Consider the following 26,223-nt stretch of genomic DNA (forward strand, 5'->3'; position numbering starts at 1 on the left):
GGGAGAAAAACACTTTGGTTTTTCTCACTTTCCATCAAAACACTGTGTTCAGCCATGAATATCAACAGGACTTGGAGAAATGTGGTCAAGTGGAAGAAACTCGACATGTTGGGAAATGTTGAGAAATGTCGGGAAATGTCAGAAAACGATGGAAAAGGATGGGAAATGATGGAAAACGACGAAAGTGATGAAAATGACGAAAATGACGAAAATAACGAAAAACAATGAATAATTATGAAAAAAGATGAAAAAAAGATGAAAAATGACAAAAAATGACGAAAAATGACAAAAATGACGAAAAAATAAAAAAGCAACAAACATGACGATGAGGTGAAAAAAGATTAAAAAGACAAAAAATGACGAAAAATGACGAAAAATGAAGAAAAATGAAGAAAAATGAAGAAAAATGACGAAAAATGAAGAAAAATGAAGAAAAAAGATGAAAAAGACAAAAAATGACGAAGAATGACGAAAAATGGCAAAAAGTGACGAAAAGTGACGAAAAGTGATGAAAAGTGACAAAAAGAGATGAAGAGATGAAAATGACAAAAAATCATGAAAAATGATGAAAAATGTTAAAAAATGACGAAAAGTGGCGAAATAAGATGAAAATTACGAAAATGACGAAAAAATGGAAAATGAGGAAAATGATGAAAAAAGATGAAAAAACATCAGAAAATGACAAAATGAAGAAAAATGAGGAAAAATAAGGAAAATGAGGAAAAATGAGGAAAAGTGATTAAAAAATGATGAAAAATGATGGAAAATGACAAAAAATGACAAAAAAGGATTAAAGAAAGTCAAAAAAATGACAAAAAATGAGGAAAAATGATGAAATTATGAAAAATATCACAATTTGGTTGGATCTAGATGAAACAAACCATTCTGAGGTTCAAGAACCCCGCTGCTTCCCTCAAAACTAGCCTGCAAAAGACTCAGTCCCAAGCAACTACTCTGGGTTCCGTTCTAGTTACTTTTGGCCATTCCACTTTTCTCTAAACTTCATCTCACAAGTTCTTCGCAGTCCTGAACTTACAAACCCCTTTTTGATAAGGTCATAAAGTCTCTACGTTCCCTCAGTTCCAGCCAAACATCTCAGTTCACTCAGGCTGCTTCTCTCCCACATGGCCTCATCTGCCACTCCATCACTGGAACCCTACTCACAAACCAGAACACAGCAACCCCTCACTCCATAACCTACACACCCACCTCTAACATAACAAGCAAGAAGGACACCAAGACAAAGACAGAGCACACCCAGCAGGAATAACAAGGACTAAAGAAAATCCTTGTGAGATGGCAGCAAGAGAAGCAGTGTGATGAACCAGGCACAGCCTCATGCCCAGCGCTTCTCCAAAGCCCAGAGCACACCGCAAGGGCTGACAGGAATTCAGGGCTCTCCTTCACAACCTGCCCGCAAACCTCACCACACGACTGCTATGAGATCATAGAATGGTTTGGCTTGGAAGGGACTCTACAAGTCTCCCACTTCCAAGCTCAGTGATGACACAATTGAACCACGCTGATGGCACCCAACCACTCCTGGGGCTTGGTCACGTCTCCAAAAATGCCATGACAAACATCTGCCAGGAAAAGACTCCCAAACACACCTCCCCTCACCTAAAGACTGTCAACATGGTCAGAAGGCATGTCCTTATTAAAAGAAGATAAAAAGGGACGATGGAGGCAGAAAAAAGGGATGATGGAGGCAGAAAAGATCCTCATTCCTGAGGAGGAGGCTGTGTCCTCAGGAGCTGCTTGCTGCACAATGTCCTCATGCCCAAAGGCTGTCCCGCCCCTCGCGGACCAGCATAAAAGCCGGCCCAGCGCCTCTCTCCCTCACACACTTCTCCTCACCCCTTCTCCGCTGACACCAACAACCAGGTGAGCCTCAACCCCCTGCCCCTCCTGCCTTCTCCTCACCCACTCTGCCCCAACGCTTTCTCAACACCCTCTCTCTCCTCCACAGCCACCCCTCCACACCACACACATGGCCTGCTACGACCGCTGCGGCTCTTGCGGACCCACCCCGCTGGCTAACAGCTGCAACGAGCCCTGTGTCAGGCAGTGTGAGGCTTCCCGCGTTGTCATGCAACCTCCTCCTGTCCTCGTCACCCTGCCAGGACCCATCCTCACCTCCTTCCCCCAGAGCACCGCCGTCGGATCCTCCGCATCCGCTGCCGTGGGCAACGACCTCAGTGCCCTGGGAGTGCCCATCAACTCCGGATACGGCCTGGGCTATGGCCTGGGAGGTCTGGGAGGCCTGGGCTATGGCCTGGGCTATGGTTTGGGAGGCCTGGGCTATGGCTACGGCCTGGGAGGTAGAGGAGGCTGTGGCATCTGCTAAGGGCCCTCCCTACAACCTATGACAGCAAACACCTGCACCCTGCAACCCACCACATCGAGGGAGACCATTTCTCTTCTGATGCCTCCTCCTCTGATACCTCCTTCTCACAAGCCAAACTACATCAGGGATCTCCTCTCTTCTCCTCACATCAAAAGGCACAAAGACCTTGGTGCTCTGGCAAGATCTGTCTTCCACAAGGGATGCCGACTGATGGTTGCACTATTTGCACCTCAGATATGCTCCCTTCCAGCTCAATGCTCCTGCCTTTTCACTCTGCTTTGAAAATCAATAAAGTTCTTTTGCATCCAAGCCTGACACGCCTCCTCTTCCTTACTTTCCCCAAGGCTCATCCAGTCACAAAAGAACAAAACCAAAGATCAAGATCCAACCAGGGTGGGTGGAAAAGACCTGCAAGTCCTCACTTAGGGAGTTTGACCAGAGCAATGACAAGACCAAGTAGCACAGGAGGCCTTGCAGCCTGTGACACAAGACCTTCACCTGCCCCACCATCATTGAGTTCAGCAGCAACCTCCACAGAACATGTCCATTATCACCAATACTACACCAGGGCCAGCTTCATCAGCTTTTCTGAGTGCATGGCCTGTCTCGGTTTTTGTATCTGAAAGGATGGAGACTCCATCACCTTTTTGACCATTTGACTAACTCACAATGAAAAGGTCTTGCTTTCCCTTCCTGTGGAATACCTGTTATTTTCCACTGTGCCTACGGACTCATGTCCTGCTAGTTCTTCCACCAGGAAGAGCATCTCTCCCTCAGCTCCATCTCATCCTGTCTGGCATTCAGACACACTTATGTCTGTGTCTCTCACCCATTTTTGTCTCCTGGCTAAAGACTCCCAGCTAGCTCTCTCACCCTCTCCTCATATGCTCCAGATGCTCCAGACCCTTCAGCACCATCATGGCCTTTCAGTGCTTCAAACCATCTTTCCCCAGGGACTGATGTACATCCAGTTACACAACCCCCTTTCTAGGGGCCAATGGGAGCCCACCTGACTCCCTGGCACCCTCAGCCCAGCTCTGCACTGGCCCAGCGTGCCTCTTGCCTGCCGTGCACCCACCAACAGAGCAGCACAGGCACCTGTCCTACCTCACCAGGGCCCTCCATGGGCTGCACGGAGAAAATCTGCTTCACCGAGGCCTTCACCAAAGGCTTCAGGTGATTCCTTGCTCTGGAACCTGGACCACTTCCTGTCTCCTCTTGCTGTCTCTAGAGTTCTTTCTCTCACCTATTCTCTCTCCACTGCTCACCAACACACCCAGCTCCTTTTCTCCTGACACTTCCCAGCTGCTCTTCCCAAGATCTGGAGCATTGCCTGGGGTTGGTGTGACCCAAGTGCAGGACCCGACACCGACCCTTCCTGAATCTAATCAAATTGGCCTCAGCCCATCAATCCAGCCTCTCCAGACCCCTCTGCACAGCCTTCTGAGACCAACACTCCTCCCAAACCTGCTGTCATCCGAAAACCTACTGAGTGTGCACTCTATCACGTCCCCCAGATCATCCAGAAGGATATTAGGGAGAACTGGCCACAAAACTCAGCCCTAGAAAAGGGACTTTTGACTGGCCACACACTGCACTGAGCACCCATCACCACCACTCTTTGGGACAGGACATCCAGACAACTTTTTACCCAGCAAAGAGTACACACATGAAAGCTCTGAGTAACCAGGTAAACCAGACCTTGGTGCTCCGGCAAGATCTGTCTTCCACAAGGGACGCAGACTGATGGTTGCACTACTCGTACCTCAGATATGCTCCCTTCCAGCTCAATGCTCCTGCCTTTTCACTCTGCTTTGAAAATCAATAAAGTTCTTTTGCATCCAAGCTTGACAGGCCTCCTCTTCCTTTCTCTCCCCAACGCTACTCCAGCCTCACAAAGAACAGAACATGGCATCAAGATCCAACCCGGGCAACCTCCAGGCAGCTGATGGGAAGTGGCTCGGGGAACACTTCCAGCACCTCCCTCAGAAACCTTCCCTGGAGAGACCTCTGAGTGTCTAAGTGTTGAAGAAAGTCCCCTAGGATTTCCCTTGGATGATGGGGGCTTCATTAGAGTCCTGGTCCAACTCTTCCCACTCTTCCCACGGGGATGGAGATCTGGACAACCTGGTCGGATTTTAAACACTGAGGCAAAGAGTCATTAGTTCCGTCAGCCTTTCCCTCACCCCTGCTCGACTTCACCCTTCTCGTTTTCTCCCTCCAAAACCAAACGACAACTTGAACTGCCTGCGCCCTCTGACAATGGGAGAAAAACACTTTGGTTTTTCTCACTTTCAACCAAAGCACTGTGTTCAGCCATGAATATCAACAGGACTTGGAGAAATGTGGTCAAGTGGAAGAAACTCGAAATGTTGGGAAATGTTGAGAAATGTCGGGAAATGTCAGAAAACGATGGAAAATGATGGGAAATGATGGAAAACGACGAAAGTGATGAAAATGACAAAAATGACGAAAATAACGAAAAACGATGAATAATTATGAAAAAAGACGAAAAGAAGATGAAAAATGACGAAAAATGATGAAAGTGATGAAAGTGACAAAAATGACAAAAAATGACAAAAATAACGAAAATGACAAAAATTATAAAAATCTCAAAAATAGCGAAAATGACAAAAATGATGAAAAAAAATGACGAATATAACGAAAAAAGATGAAAATTATGAAAAACGATGAAAAATTATGAAAAAAAAGACGAAAAATGAGTAAAATGACGAAAATGACAAAAAATGACGAAAAATGACAAAAATAACGAAAATGACAAAAATTATAAAAATCTTGAAAATGGAGAAAATGACAAAAATGATGAAAAAAATAAAAAACTACAAATATGATGAAAAAAGACGAAAATGACAAAAAATGACGATGAGGTGAAAAAAGATTAAAAAGACAAAAAATGACAAAAAATGACGAAAAATGACGAAAAATAACGAAAAATGAAGAAAAATGAAGAAAAATTACGAAAAATTACGAAAAAGTTAAAAAAGATGAAAAAGACAAAAAATGACGAAGAATGACGAAAAATGGCAAAAAGTGATGAAAAATGGCAAAAAGTGACGAAAAGTGACGAAAAGTGACGAAAAGTGACGAAAAGTGACGAAAAGTGACGAAAAGTGACGAAAAGCGATGAAGAGATGAAAATGACAAAAAATCATGGAAAATGATGAAAAATGTTAAAAAATGACGAAAAGTGGTGAAAAAAGATGAAAATTACGAAAATGACGAAAAAATGGAAAATGAGGAAAATGATGAAAAAAGACGAAAAAACATCAGAAAATGACAAAATGAAGAAAAATGAGGAAAAATAAGGAAAATGAGGAAAAATGAGGAAAAGTGATTAAAAAATGATGGAAAATGATGAAAAATGACAAAAAAAGTCAAAAAATGACAAAAAGGGAGGAAAAATGATGAAATTATGAAAAATATCACAATTTGGTTGGATCTAGCTGAAACAAACCATTCTGAGGTTCAAGAACCCCGCTGCTTCCCTCAAAACTAGCCTGCAAAAGACTCAGTCCCAAGCAACTACTCTGGGTTCCGTTCTAGTTACTTTTGGCCATTCCACTTTTCTCTAAACTTCATCTCACAAGTTCTTCACAGTCCTGAACTTACAAACCCCTTTTTGATAAGGTCATAAAGTCTCTACGTTCCCTCAGTTCCAGCCAAACATCTCAGTTCGCTCAGGCTGCTCCTCTCCTACATGGCCTCATCTGCCAGTCCATGGGGACTCCCTGTCCAAAGAGAGGGAATCACCTGAACCCCATTCACAAAACAGAACACAGCAACCCCTCACTCCATAACCTACACACCCACCTGTAACATAACAAGCAAGAAGGACACCAAGACAAAGACAGAGCACACCCAGCAGGAATAACAAGGACTAAAGAAAATCCTTGTGAGATGGCAGCAAGAGAAGCAGTGTGATGAACCAGGCACAGCCTCATGCCCAGCGCTTCTCCAAAGCCCAGAGCACACCGCAAGGGCTGACAGGAATTCAGGGCTCTCCTTCACAACCTGCCCGCAAACCTCACCACACGACTGCTATGAGATCATAGAATGGTTTGGCTTGGAAGGGACTCTACAAGTCTCCCACTTCCAAGCTCAGTGATGACACAATTGAACCACGCTGATGGCACCCAACCACTCCTGGGGCTTGGTCACGTCTCCAAAAATGCCATGACATACATCTGCCAGGAAAAGACTCCCAAACACACCTCCCCTCACCTAAAGACTGTCAACATGGTCAGAAGGCATGTCCTTAATCAAAGAACATAAAAAGGGACGATGGAGGCAGAAAAAAGGGATGATGGAGGCAGAAAAGCTCCTCATTCCTGAGCAGGAGGCTGTGTCCTCAGGAGCTGCTTGCTGCACAATGTCCTCATGCCCAAAGGCTGTCCCGCCCCTCGGGGACCAGCATAAAAGCCGGCTCAGCGCCTCTCTCCCTCACACACTTCTCCTCACCCCTTCTCCGCTGACACCAACAACCAGGTGAGCCTCAACCCCCTGCCCCTCCTGCCTTCTCCTCACCCACTCTGCCCCAACGCTTTCTCAACACCCTCTCTCTCCTCCACAGCCACCCCTCCACACCACACACATGGCCTGCTACGACCGCTGCGGCTCTTGCGGACCCACCCCGCTGGCTAACAGCTGCAACGAGCCCTGTGTCAGGCAGTGTGAGGCTTCCCGCGTTGTCATGCAACCTCCTCCTGTCCTCGTCACCCTGCCAGGACCCATCCTCACCTCCTTCCCCCAGAGCACCGCCGTCGGATCCTCCGCATCCGCTGCCGTGGGCAATGACCTCAGTGCCCTGGGAGTGCCCATCAACTCCGGATACGGCCTGGGCTATGGCCTGGGAGGTCTGGGAGGCCTGGGCTATGGTTTGGGAGGCCTGGGCTATGGCTACGGATGTGGCTACGGCCTGGGAAGTAGAGGAGGCTGTGGCATCTGCTAAGGGCCCTCCCTACAACCTATGACAGCAAACACCTGCACCCTGCAACCCACCACATCAAGGGAGACCATTTCTCTTCTGATGCCTCCTCCTCTGATACCTCCTTCTCACAAGCCAAACTACATCAGGGATCTCCTCTCTTCTCCTCACATCAAAAGGCACAAAGACCTTAGTGCTCTGGCAAGATCTGTCTTCCACAAGGGATGCCGACTGGTGGTTGCACTATTTGCACCTCAGATATGCTCCCTTCCAGCTCAATGCTCCTGCTTTTTCACTCAGCTTTGAAAATCAATAAAGTTCTTTTGCATCCAAGCCTGACACGCCTCCTCTTCTGTTTCTTTCCCCAAGGCTCATCCAGCCTCAGAAAGAACAAAATTAGGGATCAAGGTCCAACCAGGGTGGGTGGAAAAGACCTGCAAGTCCTCACTTAGGGAGTTTGACCAGAGCAATGACAAGACCAAGTAGCACAGGAGGCCTTGCAGCCTGTGACACAAGACCTTCACCTGCCCCACCATCATTGAGTTCAGCAGCAACCTCCACAGAACATGTCCATTATCACCAATACTACACCAGGGCCAGCTTCATCAGCTTTTCTGAGTGCATGGCCTGTCTCGGTTTTTGTATCTGAAAGGATGGAGACTCCATCACCTTTTTGACCATTTGACTAACTCACAATGAAAAGGTCTTGCTTTCCCTTCCTGTGGAATACCTGTTATTTTCCACTGTGCCTATGGACTCATGTCCTGCTAGTTCTTTCACCAGGAAGAGCTGCTCTCCCTCAGCTCCATCTCATCCTGTCTGGCATTCAGACACAGTTATGTCTGTATCTCTCACCCATTTTTGTCTCCTGGCTAAAGACTCCCAGCTCTCTCACCCTCTCCTCATATGCTCCAGATGCTCCAGACTCTTCAGCACCATCATGGCCTTTCAGTGCTTCAAACCATCTTTCCCCAGGGACTGATGTACATCCAGTTACACAACCCCCTTTCTAGGGGCCAATGGGAGCCCACCTGACTCCCTGGCACCCTCAGCCCAGCTCTGCACTGGCCCAGCGTGCCTCTTGCCTGCCGTGCACCCACCAACAGAGCAGCACAGACACCTGTCCTACCTCACCAGGGCCCTCCATGGGCTGCAGGGAGAAAATCTGCTTCACCGAGGCCTTCACCAAAGGCTTCAGGTGATTCCTTGCTCTGGAACCTGGACCACTTCCTCTCTCCTCTTGCTGTCTCTAGAGTTCTTTCTCTCACCTATTCTCTCTCCACTGCTCACCAACACACCCAGCTCCTTTTCTCCTGACACTTCCCAGCTGCTCTTCCCGAGATCTGGAGCGTTGCCTGGGGTTGGTGTGACCCAAGTGCAGGACCCGACACCGACCCTTCCTGAATCTAATCAAATTGGCCTCAGCCCATCAATCCAGCCTCTCCAGACCCCTCTGCACAGCCTTCTGAGACCAACACTCCTCCCAAACTTGCTGTCATCCGAAAACCTACTGAGTGTGCACTCAATCACCTCCTCCAAATCATCCACAAATATATTAAGGAGAACTGGCCACAGAACTCAGCCCTAGAAAAGGGACTTTTGACTGGCCACACACTGCACTGAGCACCCATCACCACCACTCTTTGGGACAGGACATGCAGACAATGTTTTACCCAGCAAAGAGTACACACATGAAAGCTCTGAGTAACCAGGTAAACCAGACCTTGGTGCTCCGGCAAGATCTGTCTTCCACAAGGGACGCAGACTGATGGTTGCACTACTCGTACCTCAGATATGCTCCCTTCCAGCTCAATGCTCCTGCCTTTTCACTCTGCTTTGAAAATCAATAAAGTTCTTTTGCATCCAAGCTTGACAGGCCTCCTCTTCCTTTCTCTCCCCAACGCTACTCCAGCCTCACAAAGAACAGAACATGGCATCAAGATCCAACCCGGGCAACCTCCAGGCAGCTGATGGGAAGTGGCTCGGGGAACACTTCCAGCACCTCCCTCAGAAACCTTCCCTGGAGAGACCTCTGAGTGTCTAAGTGTTGAAGAAAGTCCCCTAGGATTTCCCTTGGATGATGGGGGCTTCATTAGAGTCCTGGTCCAACTCTTCCCACTCTTCCCACGGGGATGGAGATCTGGACAACCTGGTCGGATTTTAAACACTGAGGCAAAGAGTCATTAGTTACGTCAGCCTTTCCCTCACCCCTGCTCGATTTCACCCTTCTCGTTTTCTCCCTCCAAAACCAAACGACAACTTGAACTGCCTGCGCCCTCTGACAATGGGAGAAAAACACTTTGGTTTTTCTCACTTTCAATCAAAGCACTGTGTTCAGCCATGAATATCAACAGGACTTGGAGAAATGTGGTCAAGTGGAAGAAACTCGACATGTTGGGAAATGTTGAGAAATGTCGGGAAATGTCAGAAAACGATGGAAAATGATGGGAAATGATGGAAAACGACGAAAGTGATGAAAATGACAAAAATGACGAAAATAACGAAAAACGATGAATAATTATGAAAAAAGATGAAAAAAGATGAAAAATGATAAAAAATGACAAAAATGATGAAAGTGACGAAAATGACGAAAAACAACGAAAAATTATGAAAAAAGACCAAAAAAAATGAAAAATGACGAAAAATGAGTAAAGTGACGAAAATGACAAAAATGACAAAAAATGACAAAAATAACGAAAATGACAAAAATTATAAAAATCTCAAAAATGGCGAAAATGACAAAAATGACGAAAAAAATAAAAAACAACAAATATGACGAAAAAAGACGAAAATGACAAAAAATGACGATGAGGTGAAAAAAGATTAAAAAGACAAAAAATGATGAAAAATGATGGAAAATGAAGAAAAATGAAGAAAAATGACGAAAAAAGTTAAAAAAGATGAAAAAGACAAAAAGTGACAAATAATGACGAAAAATGGCAAAAAGTGACGAAAAGTGACGAAAAGAGATGAAGAGATGAAAATGACAAAAAATCATGAAAAATGATGAAAAATGTTAAAAAATGACGAAAAGTGGCGAAAAAAGATGAAAATTACGAAAACGACAAAAAAATGGAAAATGAGGAAAATGAGGAAAAAAGACGAAAAAAACATCAGAAAATGACAACATGAAGAAAAATGCGGAAAAAAAAAGGAAAATGAGGAAAAATGAGGAAAAGTGATTAAAAAATGATGAAAAATGATGGAAAATGACAAAAAATGAAAAAAATAAAAAATAATGACAAAAAAAGATTTAAAAAGTCAAAAAATGACAAAAAATGAGGAAAAATGATGAAATTATGAAAAATATCACAATTTGGTTGGATCTAGATGAAACAAACCATTCTGAGGTTCAAGAACCCCGCTGCTTCCCTCAAAACTAGCCTGCAAAAGACTCAGTCCCAAGCAACTACTCTGGGTTCCGTTCTAGTTACTTTTGGCCATTCCACTTTTCTCTAAACTTCATCTCACAAGTTCTTCACAGTCCTGAACTTACAAACCCCTTTTTGATAAGGTCATAAAGTCTCTACGTTCCCTCAGTTCCAGCCAAACATCTCAGTTCACTCAGGCTGCTTCTCTCCCACATGGCCTCATCTGCCAGTCCATCACTGGAACCCTACTCACAAACCAGAACACAGCAACCCCTCACTCCATAACCTACACACCCACCTGTAACATAACAAGCAAGAAGGACACCCAGCAGGAATAACAAGGACTAAAGAAAATCCTTGTGAGATGGCAGCAAGAGAAGCAGTGTGATGAACCAGGCACAGCCTCATGCCCAGCGCTTCTCCAAAGCCCAGAGCACACCGCAAGGGCTGACAGGAATTCAGGGCTCTCCTTCACAACCTGCCCGCAAACCTCACCACACGACTGCTATGAGATCATAGAATTGTTTGGCTTGGAAGGGACTCTACAAGTCTCCCACTTCCAAGCTCAGTGATGACACAATTGAACCACGCTGATGGCACCCAACCACTCCTGGGGCTTGGTCACGTCTCCAAAAATGCCATGACATACATCTGCCAGGAAAAGACTCCCAAACACACCTCCCCTCACCTAAAGACTGTCAACATGGTCAGAAGGCATGTCCTTAATCAAAGAAGATAAAAAGGGACGATGGAGGCAGAAAAAAGGGATGATGGAGGCAGAAAAGCTCCTCATTCCTGAGGAGGAGGCTGTGTCCTCAGGAGCTGCTTGCTGCACAATGCCCTCATGCCCAAAGGCTGTCCCGCCCCTCGGGGACCAGCATAAAAGCCGGCCCAGCGCCTCTCTCCCTCACACACTTCTCCTCACCCCTTCTCCGCTGACACCAACAACCAGGTGAGCCTCAACCCCCTGCCCCTCCTGCCTTCTCCTCACCCACTCTGCCCCAACGCTTTCTCAACACCCTCTCTCTCCTCCACAGCCACCCCTCCACACCACACACATGGCCTGCTACGACCGCTGCGGCTCTTGCGGACCCACCCCGCTGGCTAACAGCTGCAACGAGCCCTGTGTCAGGCAGTGTGAGGCTTCCCGCGTTGTCATGCAACCTCCTCCTGTCCTCGTCACCCTGCCAGGACCCATCCTCACCTCCTTCCCCCAGAGCACCGCCGTCGGATCCTCCGCATCCGCTGCTGTGGGCAACGACCTCAGTGCCCTGGGAGTGCCCATCAACTCCGGATACGGCCTGGGCTATGGCCTGGGCTATGGCCTGGGAGGTCTGGGAGGCCTGGGCTATGGCCTGGGCTATGGTTTGGGAGGCCTGGGCTATGGCTACGGATGTGGCTACGGCCTGGGAGGTAGAGGAGGCTGTGGCATCTGCTAAGGGCCCTCCCTACAACCTATGACAGCAAACACCTGCACCCTGCAACCCACCACATCGAGGGAGACCATTTCTCTTCTGATGCCTCCTCATCTGATACCTCTTTCTCACAAGCCAAAGTACATCAGGGATCTCCTGTCTTCTCCTCACATCAAAATCTACAAAGACCTTAGTGCTCTGGCAAGATCTGTCTTCCACAAGGGACGCAGACTGATGGTTGCATTATTTGCACCTCAGATATGCTCCCTTCCAGCTCAATGCTCCTGCCTTTTTACTCTGTTTTTCCTTCAATAAAGTTCTTTTGCATCCCAGCCTGACACGCCTCCTCTTCCGTTTCTTTCCCCAAGGCTCATCCAGCCTCAGAAAGAACAAAATTAGGGATCAAGGTCCAACCAGGGTGGGTGGAAAAGACCTGCAAGTCCTCACTTAGGGAGTTTGACCAGAGCAACCACAAGACCGAGTAGCACAGGAGGCCTTGCAGCCTGTGACACAAGACCTTCACCTGCCCCACCATCATTGAGTTCAGCAGCAACCTCCACAGAACATGCCCATCATCACCAATACTACACCAGGGCCAGCTTCATCAGCTTTTCTGAGTGCATGGCCTGTCTGGGTTTTTGTATCTGAAAGGATGGAGACTCCATCACCTTTTTGACCATTTGACTAACTCACAATGAAAAGGTCTTGCTTTCCCTTCCTGTGGAATACCTGTTATTTTCCACTGTGCCTATGGACTCATGTCCTGCTAGTTCTTTCACCAGGAAGAGCTGCTCTCCCTCAGCTCCATCTCATCCTGTGTGGGATTCAGACACACTTATGCGATCTCTCACCCATTTTTGTCTCCTGGCTAAAGACTCCCAGCTAGCTCTCTCACCCTCTCCTCATATGCTCCAGATGCTCCAGACCCTTCAGCACCATCATGGCCTTTCAGTGCTTCAAACCATCTTTCCCCAGGGACTGATGTACATCCAGTTACACAACCCCCTTTCTAGGGGCCAATGGGAGCCCACCTGACTCCCTGGCACCCTCAGCCCAGCTCTGCACTGGCCCAGCGTGCCTCTTGCCTGCCGTGCACCCACCAACAGAGCAGCACAGACACCTGTCCTACCTCACCAGGGCCCTCCATGGGCTGCAGGGAGAAAATCTGCTTCACCGGGGCCTTCACCAAAGGCTTCAGGTGATTCCTTGCTCTGGAACCTGGACCACTTCCTGTCTCCTCTTGCTGTCTCTAGAGTTCTTTCTCTCACCTATTCTCTCTCCACTGCTCACCAACACACCCAGCTCCTTTTCTCCTGACATTTCCCAGCTGCTCTTCCCGAGATCTGGAGCGTTGCCTGGGGTTGGTGTGACCCAAGTGCAGGACCCGACACCGACCCTTCCTGAATCTAATCAAATTGGCCTCAGCCCATCAATCCAGCCTCTCCAGACCCCTCTGCACAGCCTTCTGAACCAACACTCCTCCCAAACCTGCTGTCATCTGAAAACCTACTGACTGTGCACTCTATCACGTCCCCCAGATCATCCAGAAAGATATTAGGGAGAACTGGCCCAAAAACTCAGCCCTAGAAAAGGGACTTTTGACTGGCCACACACTGCACTGAGCACCCATCACCACCACTCTTTGGGACAGGACATGCAGACAATTTTTTACCCAGCAAAGAGTACACACATGAAAGCTCTGAGTAACCAGGTAAACCAGACCTTGGTGCTCCGGCAAGATCTGTCTTCCACAAGGGACGCAGACTGATGGTTGCACTACTCGTACCTCAGATATGCTCCCTTCCAGCTCAATGCTCCTGCCTTTTCACTCTGCTTTGAAAATCAATAAAGTTCTTTTGCATCCAAGCTTGACAGGCCTCCTCTTCCTTTCTCTCCCCAACGCTACTCCAGCCTCACAAAGAACAGAACATGGCATCAAGATCCAACCCGGGCAACCTCCAGGCAGCTGATGGGAAGTGGCTCGGGGAACACTTCCAGCACCTCCCTCAGAAACCTTCCCTGGAGAGACCTCTGAGTGTCTAAGTGTTGAAGAAAGTCCCCTAGGATTTCCCTTGGATGATGGGGGCTTCATTAGAGTCCTGGTCCAACTCTTCCCACTCTTCCCACGGGGATGGAGATCTGGACAACCTGGTCGGATTTTAAACACTGAGGCAAAGAGTCATTAGTTCCGTCAGCCTTTCCCTCACCCCTGCTCGACTTCACCCTTCTCGTTTTCTCCCTCCAAAACCAAACGACAACTTGAACTGCCTGCGCCCTCTGACAATGGGAGAAAAACACTTTGGTTTTTCTCACTTTCCATCAAAACACTGTGTTCAGCCATGAATATCAACAGGACTTGGAGAAATGTGGTCAAGTGGAAGAAACTCGAAATGTTGGGAAATGTTGAGAAATGTCAGGAAATGTCAGAAAACGATGGAAAATGACGGGAAATGATGGAAAACGACGAAAGTGATGAAAATGACAAAAATGACGAAAATGACGAAAATGACAAAAGTGACAAAAGTGACGAAAAACGATGAAAAACTGTGAAAAAAGACAAAAAAAGATGAAAAATGACAAAAAATGAGTCAAATGATGAAAATTAAAAAAATGAAAATGACGAAAAATGATAAAAAATGACAAAAAATGACGAAAAAAGACAAAATAAGATGAAAGATGATGAAAAATGTCAAAAAGTGACAAAAAGTGACGAAAAGTGATGAAAAAAGATGAAAATGACAAAAAATCATGGAAAATGATGAAAAATGTTAAAAAATGACTAAAAGTGACGAAAAAAGATGAAAATTACGAAAATGACGAAAAGATGGAAATTGACAAAAAGTGACGAAAAAGAAAATACGATGAAAATGACAAAAAATGATGAAAAATGACGAAAAACGACGAAAAATGACAAAAAATGACAAAAAATGACAAAAAAAGACAAAAAAAGACAAAAAAAGACAAAAAAAGACAAAAAAAGACAAAAACTGCTGAAAATGAGGACAAATGAGGAAAAATAAGGAAAATAACAAAAACAGACAAAAAAAGAAAGAAATCAGAAAATAACAAAAATGAGGAAAAATGAGGAAAAATGAGGAAAAATGAGGAAAAATGAGGAAAAATGAGGAAAAGTGATTAAAAAATGATGAAAAATTATGGAAAATGACAAAAAATTACTAAAAATGACAAAAAATGACAAAAAGGGAGGAAAAATGATGAAATTATGAAAAATATCACAATTTGGTTGGATCTAGATGAAACAAACCATTCTGAGGTTCAAGAACCCCGCTGCTTCCCTCAAAACTAGCCTGCAAAAGACTCAGTCCCAAGCAACTACTCTGGGTTCCGTTCTAGTTACTTTTGGCCATTCCACTTTTCTCTAAACTTCATCTCACAAGTTCTTCGCAGTCCTGAACTTACAAACCCCTTTTTGATAAGGTCGTAAAGTCTCTACGTTCCCTCAGTTCCAGCCAAACATCTCAGTTCACTCAGGCTGCTTCTCTCCCACATGGCCTCATCTGCCAGTCCATCACTGGAACCCTACTCACAAACCAGAACACAGCAACCCCTCACTCCATAACCTACACACCCACCTCTAACATAACAAGCAAGAAGGACACCAAGACAAAGACAGAGCACACCCAGCAGGAATAACAAGGACTAAAGAAAATCCTTGTGAGATGGCAGCAAGAGAAGCAGTGTGATGAACCAGGCACAGCCTCATGCCCAGCACTTCTCCAAAGCCCAGAGCACACCGCAAGGGCTGACAGGAATTCAGGGCTCTCCTTCACAACCTGCCCGCAAACCTCACCACACGAGTGCTATGAGATCATAGAATGGTTTGGCTTGGAAGGGACTCTACAACTCTCCCACTTCCAAGCTCAGTGATGACAAAAATTAAACCACACTGGTGGCACCCAACCACTCCTGAGGCTTGGTCACGTCTCCAAAAATGCCATGACATACATCTGCCAGGAAAAGACTCCCAAACACACCTCCTCTCACCCAAAAAATGTCACCATGCTCAGAAGGCATGTCCTTAATCAAAGAACATAAAAAGGGATGAGTGAGGCAGAAAAGCTTGCTCCAGCCCATTCCTGAGCAGGAGGCTGTGTCCTCAGGAGCTGCTTGCTGCACAATGATGCCCAAAGGCTGTCCCGCCCCTCGCGGACCAGCATAAAAGCCGGCCCAGTGCCTCTCTCCCTCACACACTTCTCCTCACCCCTTCTCCGCTGACACCAACAACCAGGTGAGCCTCAACCCCCTGCCCCTCCTGCCTTCTCCTCACCCACTCTGCCCCAACGCTTTCTCAACACCCTCTCTCTCCTCCACAGGCACCCCTCCACACCACACACATGGCCTGCTACGACCGCTGCGGCTCTTGCGGACCCACCCCGCTGGCTAACAGCTGCAACGAGCCCTGTGTCAGGCAGTGTGAGGCTTCCCGCGTTGTCATGCAACCTCCTCCTGTCCTCGTCACCCTGCCAGGACCCATCCTCACCTCCTTCCCCCAGAGCACCGCCGTCGGATCCTCCGCATCCGCTGCCGTGGGCAACGACCTCAGTGCCCTGGGAGTGCCCATCAACTCCGGATACGGCCTGGGCTACGGCCTGGGAGGCCTGGGAGGCCTGGGCTATGGCCTGGGCTATGGTTTGGGAGGCCTGGGCTATGGCTATGGATGTGGCTACGGCCTGGGAGGTAGAGGAGGCTGTGGCATCTGCTAAGGGCCCTCCCTACAACCTATGACAGCAAACACCTGCACCCTGCAACCCACCACATCAAGGGAGACCATTTCTCTTCTGATGCCTCCTCCTCTGATACCTCCTTCTCACAAGCCAAAGTACATCAGGGATCTCCTCTCTTCTCCTCACATCAAAAGGCACAAAGACCTTGGTGCTCTGGCAAGATCTGTCTTCCACAAGGGACGCCGACTGATGGTTGCACTCTTTGCACCTCAGATATGCTCCCTTCCACTCTTTTCACTCTTCTTTTCCATCAATAAAGTTCTTTTGCATCCAAGCCTGACACGCCTCCTCTTCCTTACTTTCCCCAAGGCTCATCCAGCCTCAGAAAGAACAAAATTAGGGATCAAGGTCCAACCAGGGTGGGTGGAAAAGACCTGCAAGTCCTCACTTAGGGAGTTTGACCAGAGCAATGACAAGACCAAGTAGCACAGGAGGCCTTGCAGCCTGTGACACAAGACCTTCACCTGCCCCACCATCATTGAGTTCAGCAGCAACCTCCACAGAACATGTCCATTGTCACCAATACTACACCAGGGCCAGCTTCATCAGCTTTTCTGAGTTCATGGCCTGTCTGGGTTTTTGTATCTGAAAGGATGGAGACTCCATCACCTTTTTGACCATTTGACTAACTCACAATGAAAAGGTCTTGCTTTCCCTTCCTGTGGAATACCTGTTATTTTCCACTGTGCCTATGGACTCATGTCCTGCTAGTCCTTCCCCCAGGAAGAGCTGCTCTCCCTCAGCTCCATCTCATCCTGTCTGGCATTCAGACACACTTATGCGATCTCTCACCCATTTTTGTCCCCTGGCTAAAGACTCCCAGCTAGCTCTCTCACCCTCTCCTCATATGCTCCAGATGCTCCAGACTCTTCAGCACCATCATGGCCTTTCAGTGCTTCAAACCATCTTTCCCCAGGGACTGATGTACATCCAGTTACACAACCCCCTTTCTAGGGGCCAATGGGAGCCCACCTGACTCCCTGGCACCCTCAGCCCAGCTCTGCACTGGCCCAGCGTGCCTCTTGCCTGCCGTGCACCCACCAACAGAGCAGCACAGGCACCTGTCCTACCTCACCAGGGCCCTCCATGGGCTGCAGGGAGAAAATCTGCTTCACCGAGGCCTTCACCAAAGGCTTCAGGTGATTCCTTGCTCTGGAACCTGGACCACTTCCTGTCCCCTCTTGCTGTCTCTAGAGTTCTTTCTCTCACCTATTCTCTCTCCACTGCTCACCAACACACCCAGCTCCTTTTCTCCTGACACTTCCCAGCTGCTCTTCCCGAGATCTGGAGCGTTGCCTGGGGTTGGTGTGACCCAAGTGCAGGACCCGACACCGACCCTTCCTGAATCTAATCAAATTGGCCTCAGCCCATCAATCCAGCCTCTCCAGACCCCTCTGCACAGCCTTCTGACCCTAACACTCCTCCCAAACCTGCTGTCATCCGAAAACCTACTGAGTGTGCACTCTATCACATCCCCCAGATCATCCAGAAAGATATTAGGGAGAACTGGCCCAAAAACTCAGCCCTAGAAAAGGGACTTTTGATTGGCCACACACTGCACTGAGCACCCATCACCACCACCCTTTGGGACAGGACATGCAGACAATTTTTTACCCAGCAAAGAGTACACACATGAAAGCTCTGAGTAACCAGGTAAACCAGACCTTGGTGCTCCGGCAAGATCTGTCTTCCACAAGGGACGCAGACTGATGGTTGCACTACTCGTACCTCAGACATGCTCCCTTCCAGCTCAATGCTCCTGCCTTTTCACTCTGCTTTGAAAATCAATAAAGTTCTTTTGCATCCAAGCTTGACAGGCCTCCTCTTCCTTTCTCTCCCCAACGCTACTCCAGCCTCACAAAGAACAGAACATGGCATCAAGATCCAACCCGGGCAACCTCCAGGCAGCTGACGGGAAGTGGCTCGGGGAACACTTCCAGCACCTCCCTCAGAAACCTTCCCTGGAGAGACCTCTGAGTGTCTAAGTGTTGAAGAAAGTCCCCTAGGATTTCCCTTGGATGATGGGGGCTTCATTAGAGTCCTGGTCCAACTCTTCCCACTCTTCCCACGGGGATGGAGATCTGGACAACCTGGTCGGATTTTAAACACTGAGGCAAAGAGTCATTAGTTACCTCAGCCTTTCCCTCACCCCTGCTCGACTTCACCCTTCTCGTTTTCTCCCTCCAAAACCAAACGACAACTTGAACTGCCTGCGCCCTCTGACAATGGGAGAAAAACACTTTGGTTTTTCTCACTTTCCATCAAAACACTGTGTTCAGCCATGAATATCAACAGGACTTGGAGAAATGTGGTCAAGTGGAAGAAACTCGACATGTTGGGAAATGTTGAGAAATGTCGGGAAATGTCAGAAAACGATGGAAAATGATGGGAAATGATGGAAAACGACGAAAGTGGTGAAAATGACAAAAATGACGAAAATAACGAAAAACAATGAATAATTATGAAAAAAGATGAAAAAAAGATGAAAAATGACGAAAAATGACGAAAAATGACAAAAATGACGAAAAAATAAAAAAGCAACAAACATGACGATGAGGTGAAAAAAGATTAAAAAGACAAAAAATGACGAAAAATGATGAAAAATGACGAAAAATGACAAAAAATGAAGAAAAATGAAGAAAAATTAAGAAAAATGAAGAAAAATGAAGAAAAAAGATGAAAAAGACAAAAAATGACGAAGAATGACGAAAAATGGCAAAAAGTGACGAAAAGTGACGAAAAGTGACGAAAAGTGATGAAAAGTGACAAAAAGAGATGAAGAGATGAAAATGACAAAAAATCATGAAAAATGATGAAAAATGTTAAAAAATGACGAAAAGTGGCGAAAGAAGATGAAAATTACAAAAATGACGAAAAAATGGAAAATGAGGAAAATGATTAAAAAAAGATGAAAAAAACATCAGAAAACGACAAAATGAAGAAAAATGAGAAAAAATAAGGAAAATGAGGAAAAATGAGGAAAAGTGATTAAAAAATGATGGAAAATGACGGAAAATGACAAAAAATGACAAAAATAATGAAAATGACAAAAATTATAAAAATCTCAAAAATGGAGAAAATGACAAAAATGACGAAAAAGACAAAAATGAGGAAAAAAATAAAAACGAAAAATAAGACGAAAATGACAAAAAATTACAAAAAAGGAGAAGAAAGATTAAAAAGAGAAAAAATGGCGAAAAATGATGAAAAATGAAGAAAAATGAAGAAAAATGACGAAAAATGAAGAAAAATGAAGAAAAATGAAGAAAAAAGTTAAAAAAGATGAAAAAGACAAAAAATGACAAAGAATGACGAAAAATGGCAAAAAGTGACGAAAAGTGACGAAAAGAGATGAAGAGATGAAAATGACAAAAAATCATGAAAAATGATGAAAAATGTTAAAAAATGACGAAAAGTGGCGAAAAAAGATGAAAATTACGAAAATGACGAAAAAATGGAAAATGGGGAAAATGATGAAAAAAGACGAAAAAAACATCAGAAAATGACAAAATGAAGAAAAATGAGGAAAAATAAGGAAAATGAGGAAAAATGAGGAAAAGTGATTAAAAAATGATGGAAAATGATGGAAAATGACAAAAAATGAAAAAAATAAAAAATAATGACAAAAAAAGATTTAAAAAGTCAAAAAATGACAAAAAGGGAGGAAAAGTGATGAAATTATGAAAAATATCACAATTTGGTTGGATCTAGATGAAACAAACCATTCTGAGGTTCAAGAACCCCGCTGCTTCCCTCAAAACTAGCCTGCAAAAGACTCAGTCCCAAGCAACTACTCTGGGTTCCGTTCTAGTTACTTTTGGCCATTCCACTTTTCTCTAAACTTCATCTCACAAGTTCTTCGCAGTCCTGAACTTACAAACCCCTTTTTGATAAGGTCATAAAGTCTCTACGTTCCCTCAGTTCCAGCCAAACATCTCAGTTCACTCAGGCTGCTTCTCTCCCACATGGCCTCATCTGCCACTCCATCACTGGAACCCTACTCACAAACCAGAACACAGCAACCCCTCACTCCATAACCTACACACCCACCTCTAACATAACAAGCAAGAAGGACACCAAGACAAAGACAGAGCACACCCAGCAGGAATAACAAGGACTAAAGAAAATCCTTGTGAGATGGCAGCAAGAGAAGCAGTGTGATGAACCAGGCACAGCCTCATGCCCAGCGCTTCTCCAAAGCCCAGAACACACCGCAAGGGCTGACAGGAATTCAGGGCTCTCCTTCACAACCTGCCCGCAAACCTCACCACACGACTGCTATGAGATCATAGAATGGTTTGGCTTGGAAGGGACTCTACAAGTCTCCCACTTCCAAGCTCAGTGATGACACAATTGAACCACGCTGATGGCACCCAACCACTCCTGGGGCTTGGTCACGTCTCCAAAAATGCCATGACATACATCTGCCAGGAAAAGACTCCCAAACACACCTCCCCTCACCTAAAGACTGTCAACATGGTCAGAAGGCATGTCCTTAATCAAAGAACATAAAAAGGGACGATGGAGGCAGAAAAAAGGGATGATGGAGGCAGAAAAGCTCCTCATTCCTGAGCAGGAGGCTGTGTCCTCAGGAGCTGCTTGCTGCACAATGATGCCCAAAGGCTGTCCCGCCCCTCGGGGACCAGCATAAAAGCCGGCCCAGCGCCTCTCTCCCTCACACACTTCTCCTCAACCCTTCTCCGCTGACGCCAACAACCGGGTGAGCCTCAACCCCCTGCCCCTCCTGCCTTCTCCTCACCCACTCTGCCCCAACGCTTTCTCAACACCCTCTCTCTCCTCCACAGGCACCCCTCCACACCACACACATGGCCTGCTACGACCGCTGCGGCTCTTGCGGACCCACCCCGCTGGCTAACAGCTGCAACGAGCCCTGTGTCAGGCAGTGTGAGGCTTCCCGCGTTGTCATCCAGCCTTCCACTGTCCAGGTCACCCTGCCTGGACCCATCCTCACCTCCTTCCCCCAGAGCACCGCCGTCGGATCCTCCGCATCCGCTGCCGTGGGCAACGACCTCAGTGCCCTGGGAGTGCCCATCAACTCCGGATACGGCCTGGGCTACGGCCTGGGAGGCCTGGGAGGCCTGGGAGGCCTGGGCTATGGCTACGGATGTGGCTACGGCCTGGGAGGTAGAGGAGGCTGTGGCATCTGCTAAGGGCCCTCCCTACAACCTATGACAGCAAACACCTGCACCCTGCAACCCACCACATCAAGGGAGACCATTTCTCTTCTGATGCCTCCTCCTCTGATACCTCCTTCTCACAAGCCAAACTACATCAGGGATCTCCTCTCTTCTCCTCACATCAAAAGGCACAAAGACCTTGGTGCTCTGGCAAGATCTGTCTTCCATAAGGGATGCCGACTGGTGGTTGCACTATTTGCACCTCAGATATGCTCCCTTCCAGCTCAATGCTCCTGCCTTTTCACTCTGCTTTGAAAATCAATAAAGTTCTTTTGCATCCAAGCCAGACATGCCTCCTCTTCCTTACTTTCCCCAAGGCTCATCCAGTCACAAAAGAACAAAACCAAAGATCAAGATCCAACCAGGGTGGGTGGAAAAGACCTGCAAGTCCTCACTTAGGGAGTTTGACCAGAGCAATGACAAGACCAAGTAGCACAGGAGGCCTTGCAGCCTGTGACACAAGACCTTCACCTGCCCCACCATCATTGAGTTCAGCAGCAACCTCCACAGAACATGTCCATTGTCACCAATACTACACCAGGGCCAGCTTCATCAGCTTTTCTGAGTTCATGGCCTGTCTGGGTTTTTGTATCTGAAAGGATGGAGACTCCATCACCTTTTTGACCATTTGACTAACTCACAATGAAAAGGTCTTGCTTTCCCTTCCTGTGGAATACCTGTTATTTTCCACTGTGCCTACGGACTCATGTCCTGCTAGTTCTTTCACCAGGAAGAGCTGCTCTCCCTCAGCTCCATCTCATCCTGTCTGGCATTCAGACACAGTTATGTCTGTGTCTCTCACCCATTTTTGTCCCCTGGCTAAAGACTCCCAGCTAGCTCTCTCACCCTCTCCTCATATGCTCCAGATGCTCCAGACTCTTCAGCACCATCATGGCCTTTCAGTGCTTCAAACCATCTTTCCCCAGGGACTGATGTACATCCAGTTACACAACCCCCTTTCTAGGGGCCAATGGGAGCCCACCTGACTCCCTGGCACCCTCAGCCCAGCTCTGCACTGGCCCAGCGTGCCTCTTGCCTGCCGTGCACCCACCAACAGAGCAGCACAGGCACCTGTCCTACCTCACCAGGGCCCTCCATGGGCTGCAGGGAGAAAATCTGCTTCACCGAGGCCTTCATCAAAGGCTTCAGGTGATTCCTTGCTCTGGAACCTGGACCACTTCCTGTCTCCTCTTGCTGTCTCTAGAGTTCTTTCTCTCACCTATTCTCTCTCCACTGCTCACCAACACACCCAGCTCCTTTTCTGCTGACACTTCCCAGCTGCTCTTCCCGAGATCTGGAGCGTTGCCTGGGGTTGGTGTGACCCAAGTGCAGGACCTGACACCGACCCTTCCTGAATCTAATCAAATTGGCCTCAGCCCATCAATCCAGCCTCTCAGACCCCTCTGCACAGCCTTCTGAGCCCAACACTCCTCCCAAACCTGCTGTTATCCGAAAACCTACTGAGTGTGCACTCTATCACATCCCCCAGATCATCCACAAAGATATTAGGGAGAACTGGTCCAAAAACTCAGCCCTAGAAAAGGGACTTTTGATTGGCCACACAGTGCGCTGAGCACCCATCACCACCACTCTTTGGGACAGGACATCCAGACAATGTTTTACCCAGCAAAGAGTACACACATGAAAGCTCTGAGTAACCAGGTAAACCAGACCTTGGTGCTCCGGCAAGATCTGTCTTCCACAAGGGACGCAGACTGATGGTTGCACTACTCGTACCTCAGATATGCTCCCTTCCAGCTCAATGCTCCTGCCTTTTCACTCTGCTTTGAAAATCAATAAAGTTCTTTTGCATCCAAGCTTGACAGGCCTCCTCTTCCTTTCTCTCCCCAACGCTACTCCAGCCTCACAAAGAACAGAACATGGCATCAAGATCCAACCCGGGCAACCTCCAGGCAGCTGATGGGAAGTGGCTCGGGGAACACTTCCAGCACCTCCCTCAGAAACCTTCCCTGGAGAGACCTCTGAGTGTCTAAGTGTTGAAGAAAGTCCCCTAGGATTTCCCTTGGATGATGGGGGCTTCATTAGAGTCCTGGTCCAACTCTTCCCACTCTTCCCACGGGGATGGAGATCTGGACAACCTGGTCGGATTTTAAACACTGAGGCAAAGAGTCATTAGTTACCTCAGCCTTTCCCTCACCCCTGCTCGACTTCACCCTTCTCGTTTTCTCCCTCCAAAACCAAACGACAACTTGAACTGCCTGCGCCCTCTGACAATGGGAGAAAAACACTTTGGTTTTTCTCACTTTCAACCAAAGCACTGTGTTCAGCCATGAATATCAACAGGACTTGGAGAAATGTGGTCAAGTGGAAGAAACTCGAAATGTTGGGAAATGTTGAGAAATGTCGGGAAATGTCAGAAAACGATGGAAAAGGATGGGAAATGATGGAAAACGACGAAAGTGATGAAAATGACAAAAATGACGAAAATAACGAAAAACGATGAATAATTATGAAAAAAGATGAAAAAAGATGAAAAATGATGAAAAATGACGAAAATGATGAAAGTGACGAAAATGACGAAAAACAACGAAAAATTATGAAAAAAGACAAAAAAAGATGAAAAATGACGAAAAATGAGTAAAGTGACGAAAATGACAAAAATGACAAAAAATGACAAAAATAACGAAAATGACAAAAATTATAAAAATCTCAAAAATGGAGAAAATGACAAAAATGGCGAAAATGACAAAAATGACGAAAAAAATAAAAAACAACAAATATGACAAAAAAAGACGAAAATGACAAAAAATGACGATGAGGTGAAAAAAGATTAAAAAGACAAAAAATGATGAAAAATGATGGAAAATGAAGAAAAATGAAGAAAAATGACGAAAAAAGTTAAAAAAGATGAAAAAGACAAAAAATGACAAAGAATGACGAAAAATGGCAAAAAGTGACGAAAAGTGACGAAAAGAGATGAAGAGATGAAAATGACAAAAAATCATGAAAAATGATGAAAAATGTTAAAAAATGACGAAAAGTGGCGAAAAAAGATGAAAATTACGAAAACGACAAAAAAATGGAAAATGAGGAAAATGATGAAAAAAGACGAAAAAAACATCAGAAAATGACAAAATGAAGAAAAATGCGGAAAAAAAAGGAAAATGAGGAAAAATGAGGAAAAGTGATTAAAAAATGATGAAAAATGATGGAAAATGACAAAAAATGAAAAAAATAAAAAATAATGACAAAAAAGATTTAAAAAGTCAAAAAATGACAAAAAATGAGGAAAAATTATGAAATTATGAAAAATATCACAATTTGGTTGGATCTAGATGAAACAAACCATTCTGAGGTTCAAGAACCCCGCTGCTTCCCTCAAAACTAGCCTGCAAAAGACTCAGTCCCAAGCAACTACTCTGGGTTCCGTTCTAGTTACTTTTGGCCATTCCACTTTTCTCTAAACTTCATCTCACAAGTTCTTCGCAGTCCTGAACTTACAAACCCCTTTTTGATAAGGTCATAAAGTCTCTACGTTCCCTCAGTTCCAGCCAAACATCTCAGTTCACTCAGGCTGCTTCTCTCCCACATGGCCTCATCTGCCACTCCATCACTGGAACCCTACTCACAAACCAGAACACAGCAACCCCTCACTCCATAACCTACACACCCACCTGTAACATAACAAGCAAGAAGGACACCAAGACAAAGACAGAGCACACCCAGCAGGAATAACAAGGACTAAAGAAAATCCTTGTGAGATGGCAGCAAGAGAAGCAGTGTGATGAACCAGGCACAGCCTCATGCCCAGCGCTTCTCCAAAGCCCAGAGCACACCGCAAGGGCTGACAGGAATTCAGGGCTCTCCTTCACAACCTGCCCGCAAACCTCACCACACGACTGCTATGAGATCATAGAATGGTTTTGCTTGGAAGGGACTCTACAAGTCTCCCACTTCCAAGCTCAGTGATGACACAATTGAACCACGCTGACGGCACCCAACCACTCCTGGGGCTTGGTCACGTCTCCAAAAATGCCATGACAAACATCTGCCAGGAAAAGACTCCCAAACACACCTCCCCTCACCTAAAGACTGTCAACATGGTCAGAAGGCATGTCCTTAATCAAAGAAGATAAAAAGGGACGATGGAGGCAGAAAAAAGGGATGATGGAGGCAGAAAAGCTCCTCATTCCTGAGGAGGAGGCGGTGTCCTCAGGAGCTGCTTGCTGCACAATGATGCC

At 46.4% G+C, this 26,223-nt stretch overlaps 3 protein-coding genes across 3 annotated transcripts; all 3 read left to right on the plus strand.

The window, feature by feature from the left end:
• The first annotated feature begins 11,703 nt into the window (after window positions 1-11,703).
• LOC139792981 (feather beta keratin-like) lies at window positions 11,704-12,102 on the plus strand. Its single transcript, XM_071736975.1, has one exon. It carries the CDS (start codon window positions 11,722-11,724, stop codon window positions 12,100-12,102), a length of 381 nt encoding a protein of 126 aa, XP_071593076.1. The 5' UTR covers window positions 11,704-11,721.
• Window positions 12,103-16,415: 4,313 nt separating this feature from the next.
• Window positions 16,416-17,030, plus strand: LOC139793808 (feather beta keratin-like). Its single transcript, XM_071738718.1, has one exon. It carries the CDS (start codon window positions 16,434-16,436, stop codon window positions 16,800-16,802), a length of 369 nt encoding a protein of 122 aa, XP_071594819.1. The 5' UTR covers window positions 16,416-16,433; the 3' UTR covers window positions 16,803-17,030.
• Window positions 17,031-21,631: 4,601 nt separating this feature from the next.
• Window positions 21,632-22,154, plus strand: LOC139793809 (feather keratin-like). The gene has a single exon (XM_071738719.1). It carries the CDS (start codon window positions 21,650-21,652, stop codon window positions 21,992-21,994), a length of 345 nt encoding a protein of 114 aa, XP_071594820.1. The 5' UTR covers window positions 21,632-21,649; the 3' UTR covers window positions 21,995-22,154.
• The last annotated feature ends 4,069 nt before the right edge of the window (window positions 22,155-26,223 follow it).

Source organism: Heliangelus exortis, chromosome 2 (genome assembly GCF_036169615.1).
Source record: "Heliangelus exortis chromosome 2, bHelExo1.hap1, whole genome shotgun sequence".
NCBI lineage: Eukaryota > Metazoa > Chordata > Aves > Apodiformes > Trochilidae > Heliangelus > Heliangelus exortis.

Coding starts and splice junctions, on each gene's coding strand:
- LOC139792981 (XM_071736975.1), top strand. CDS start 11,722: ATGGCCTGCTACGACCGCTGCGGCTCTTGCGGACCCACCCCGCTGGCT.
- LOC139793808 (XM_071738718.1), top strand. CDS start 16,434: ATGGCCTGCTACGACCGCTGCGGCTCTTGCGGACCCACCCCGCTGGCT.
- LOC139793809 (XM_071738719.1), top strand. CDS start 21,650: ATGGCCTGCTACGACCGCTGCGGCTCTTGCGGACCCACCCCGCTGGCT.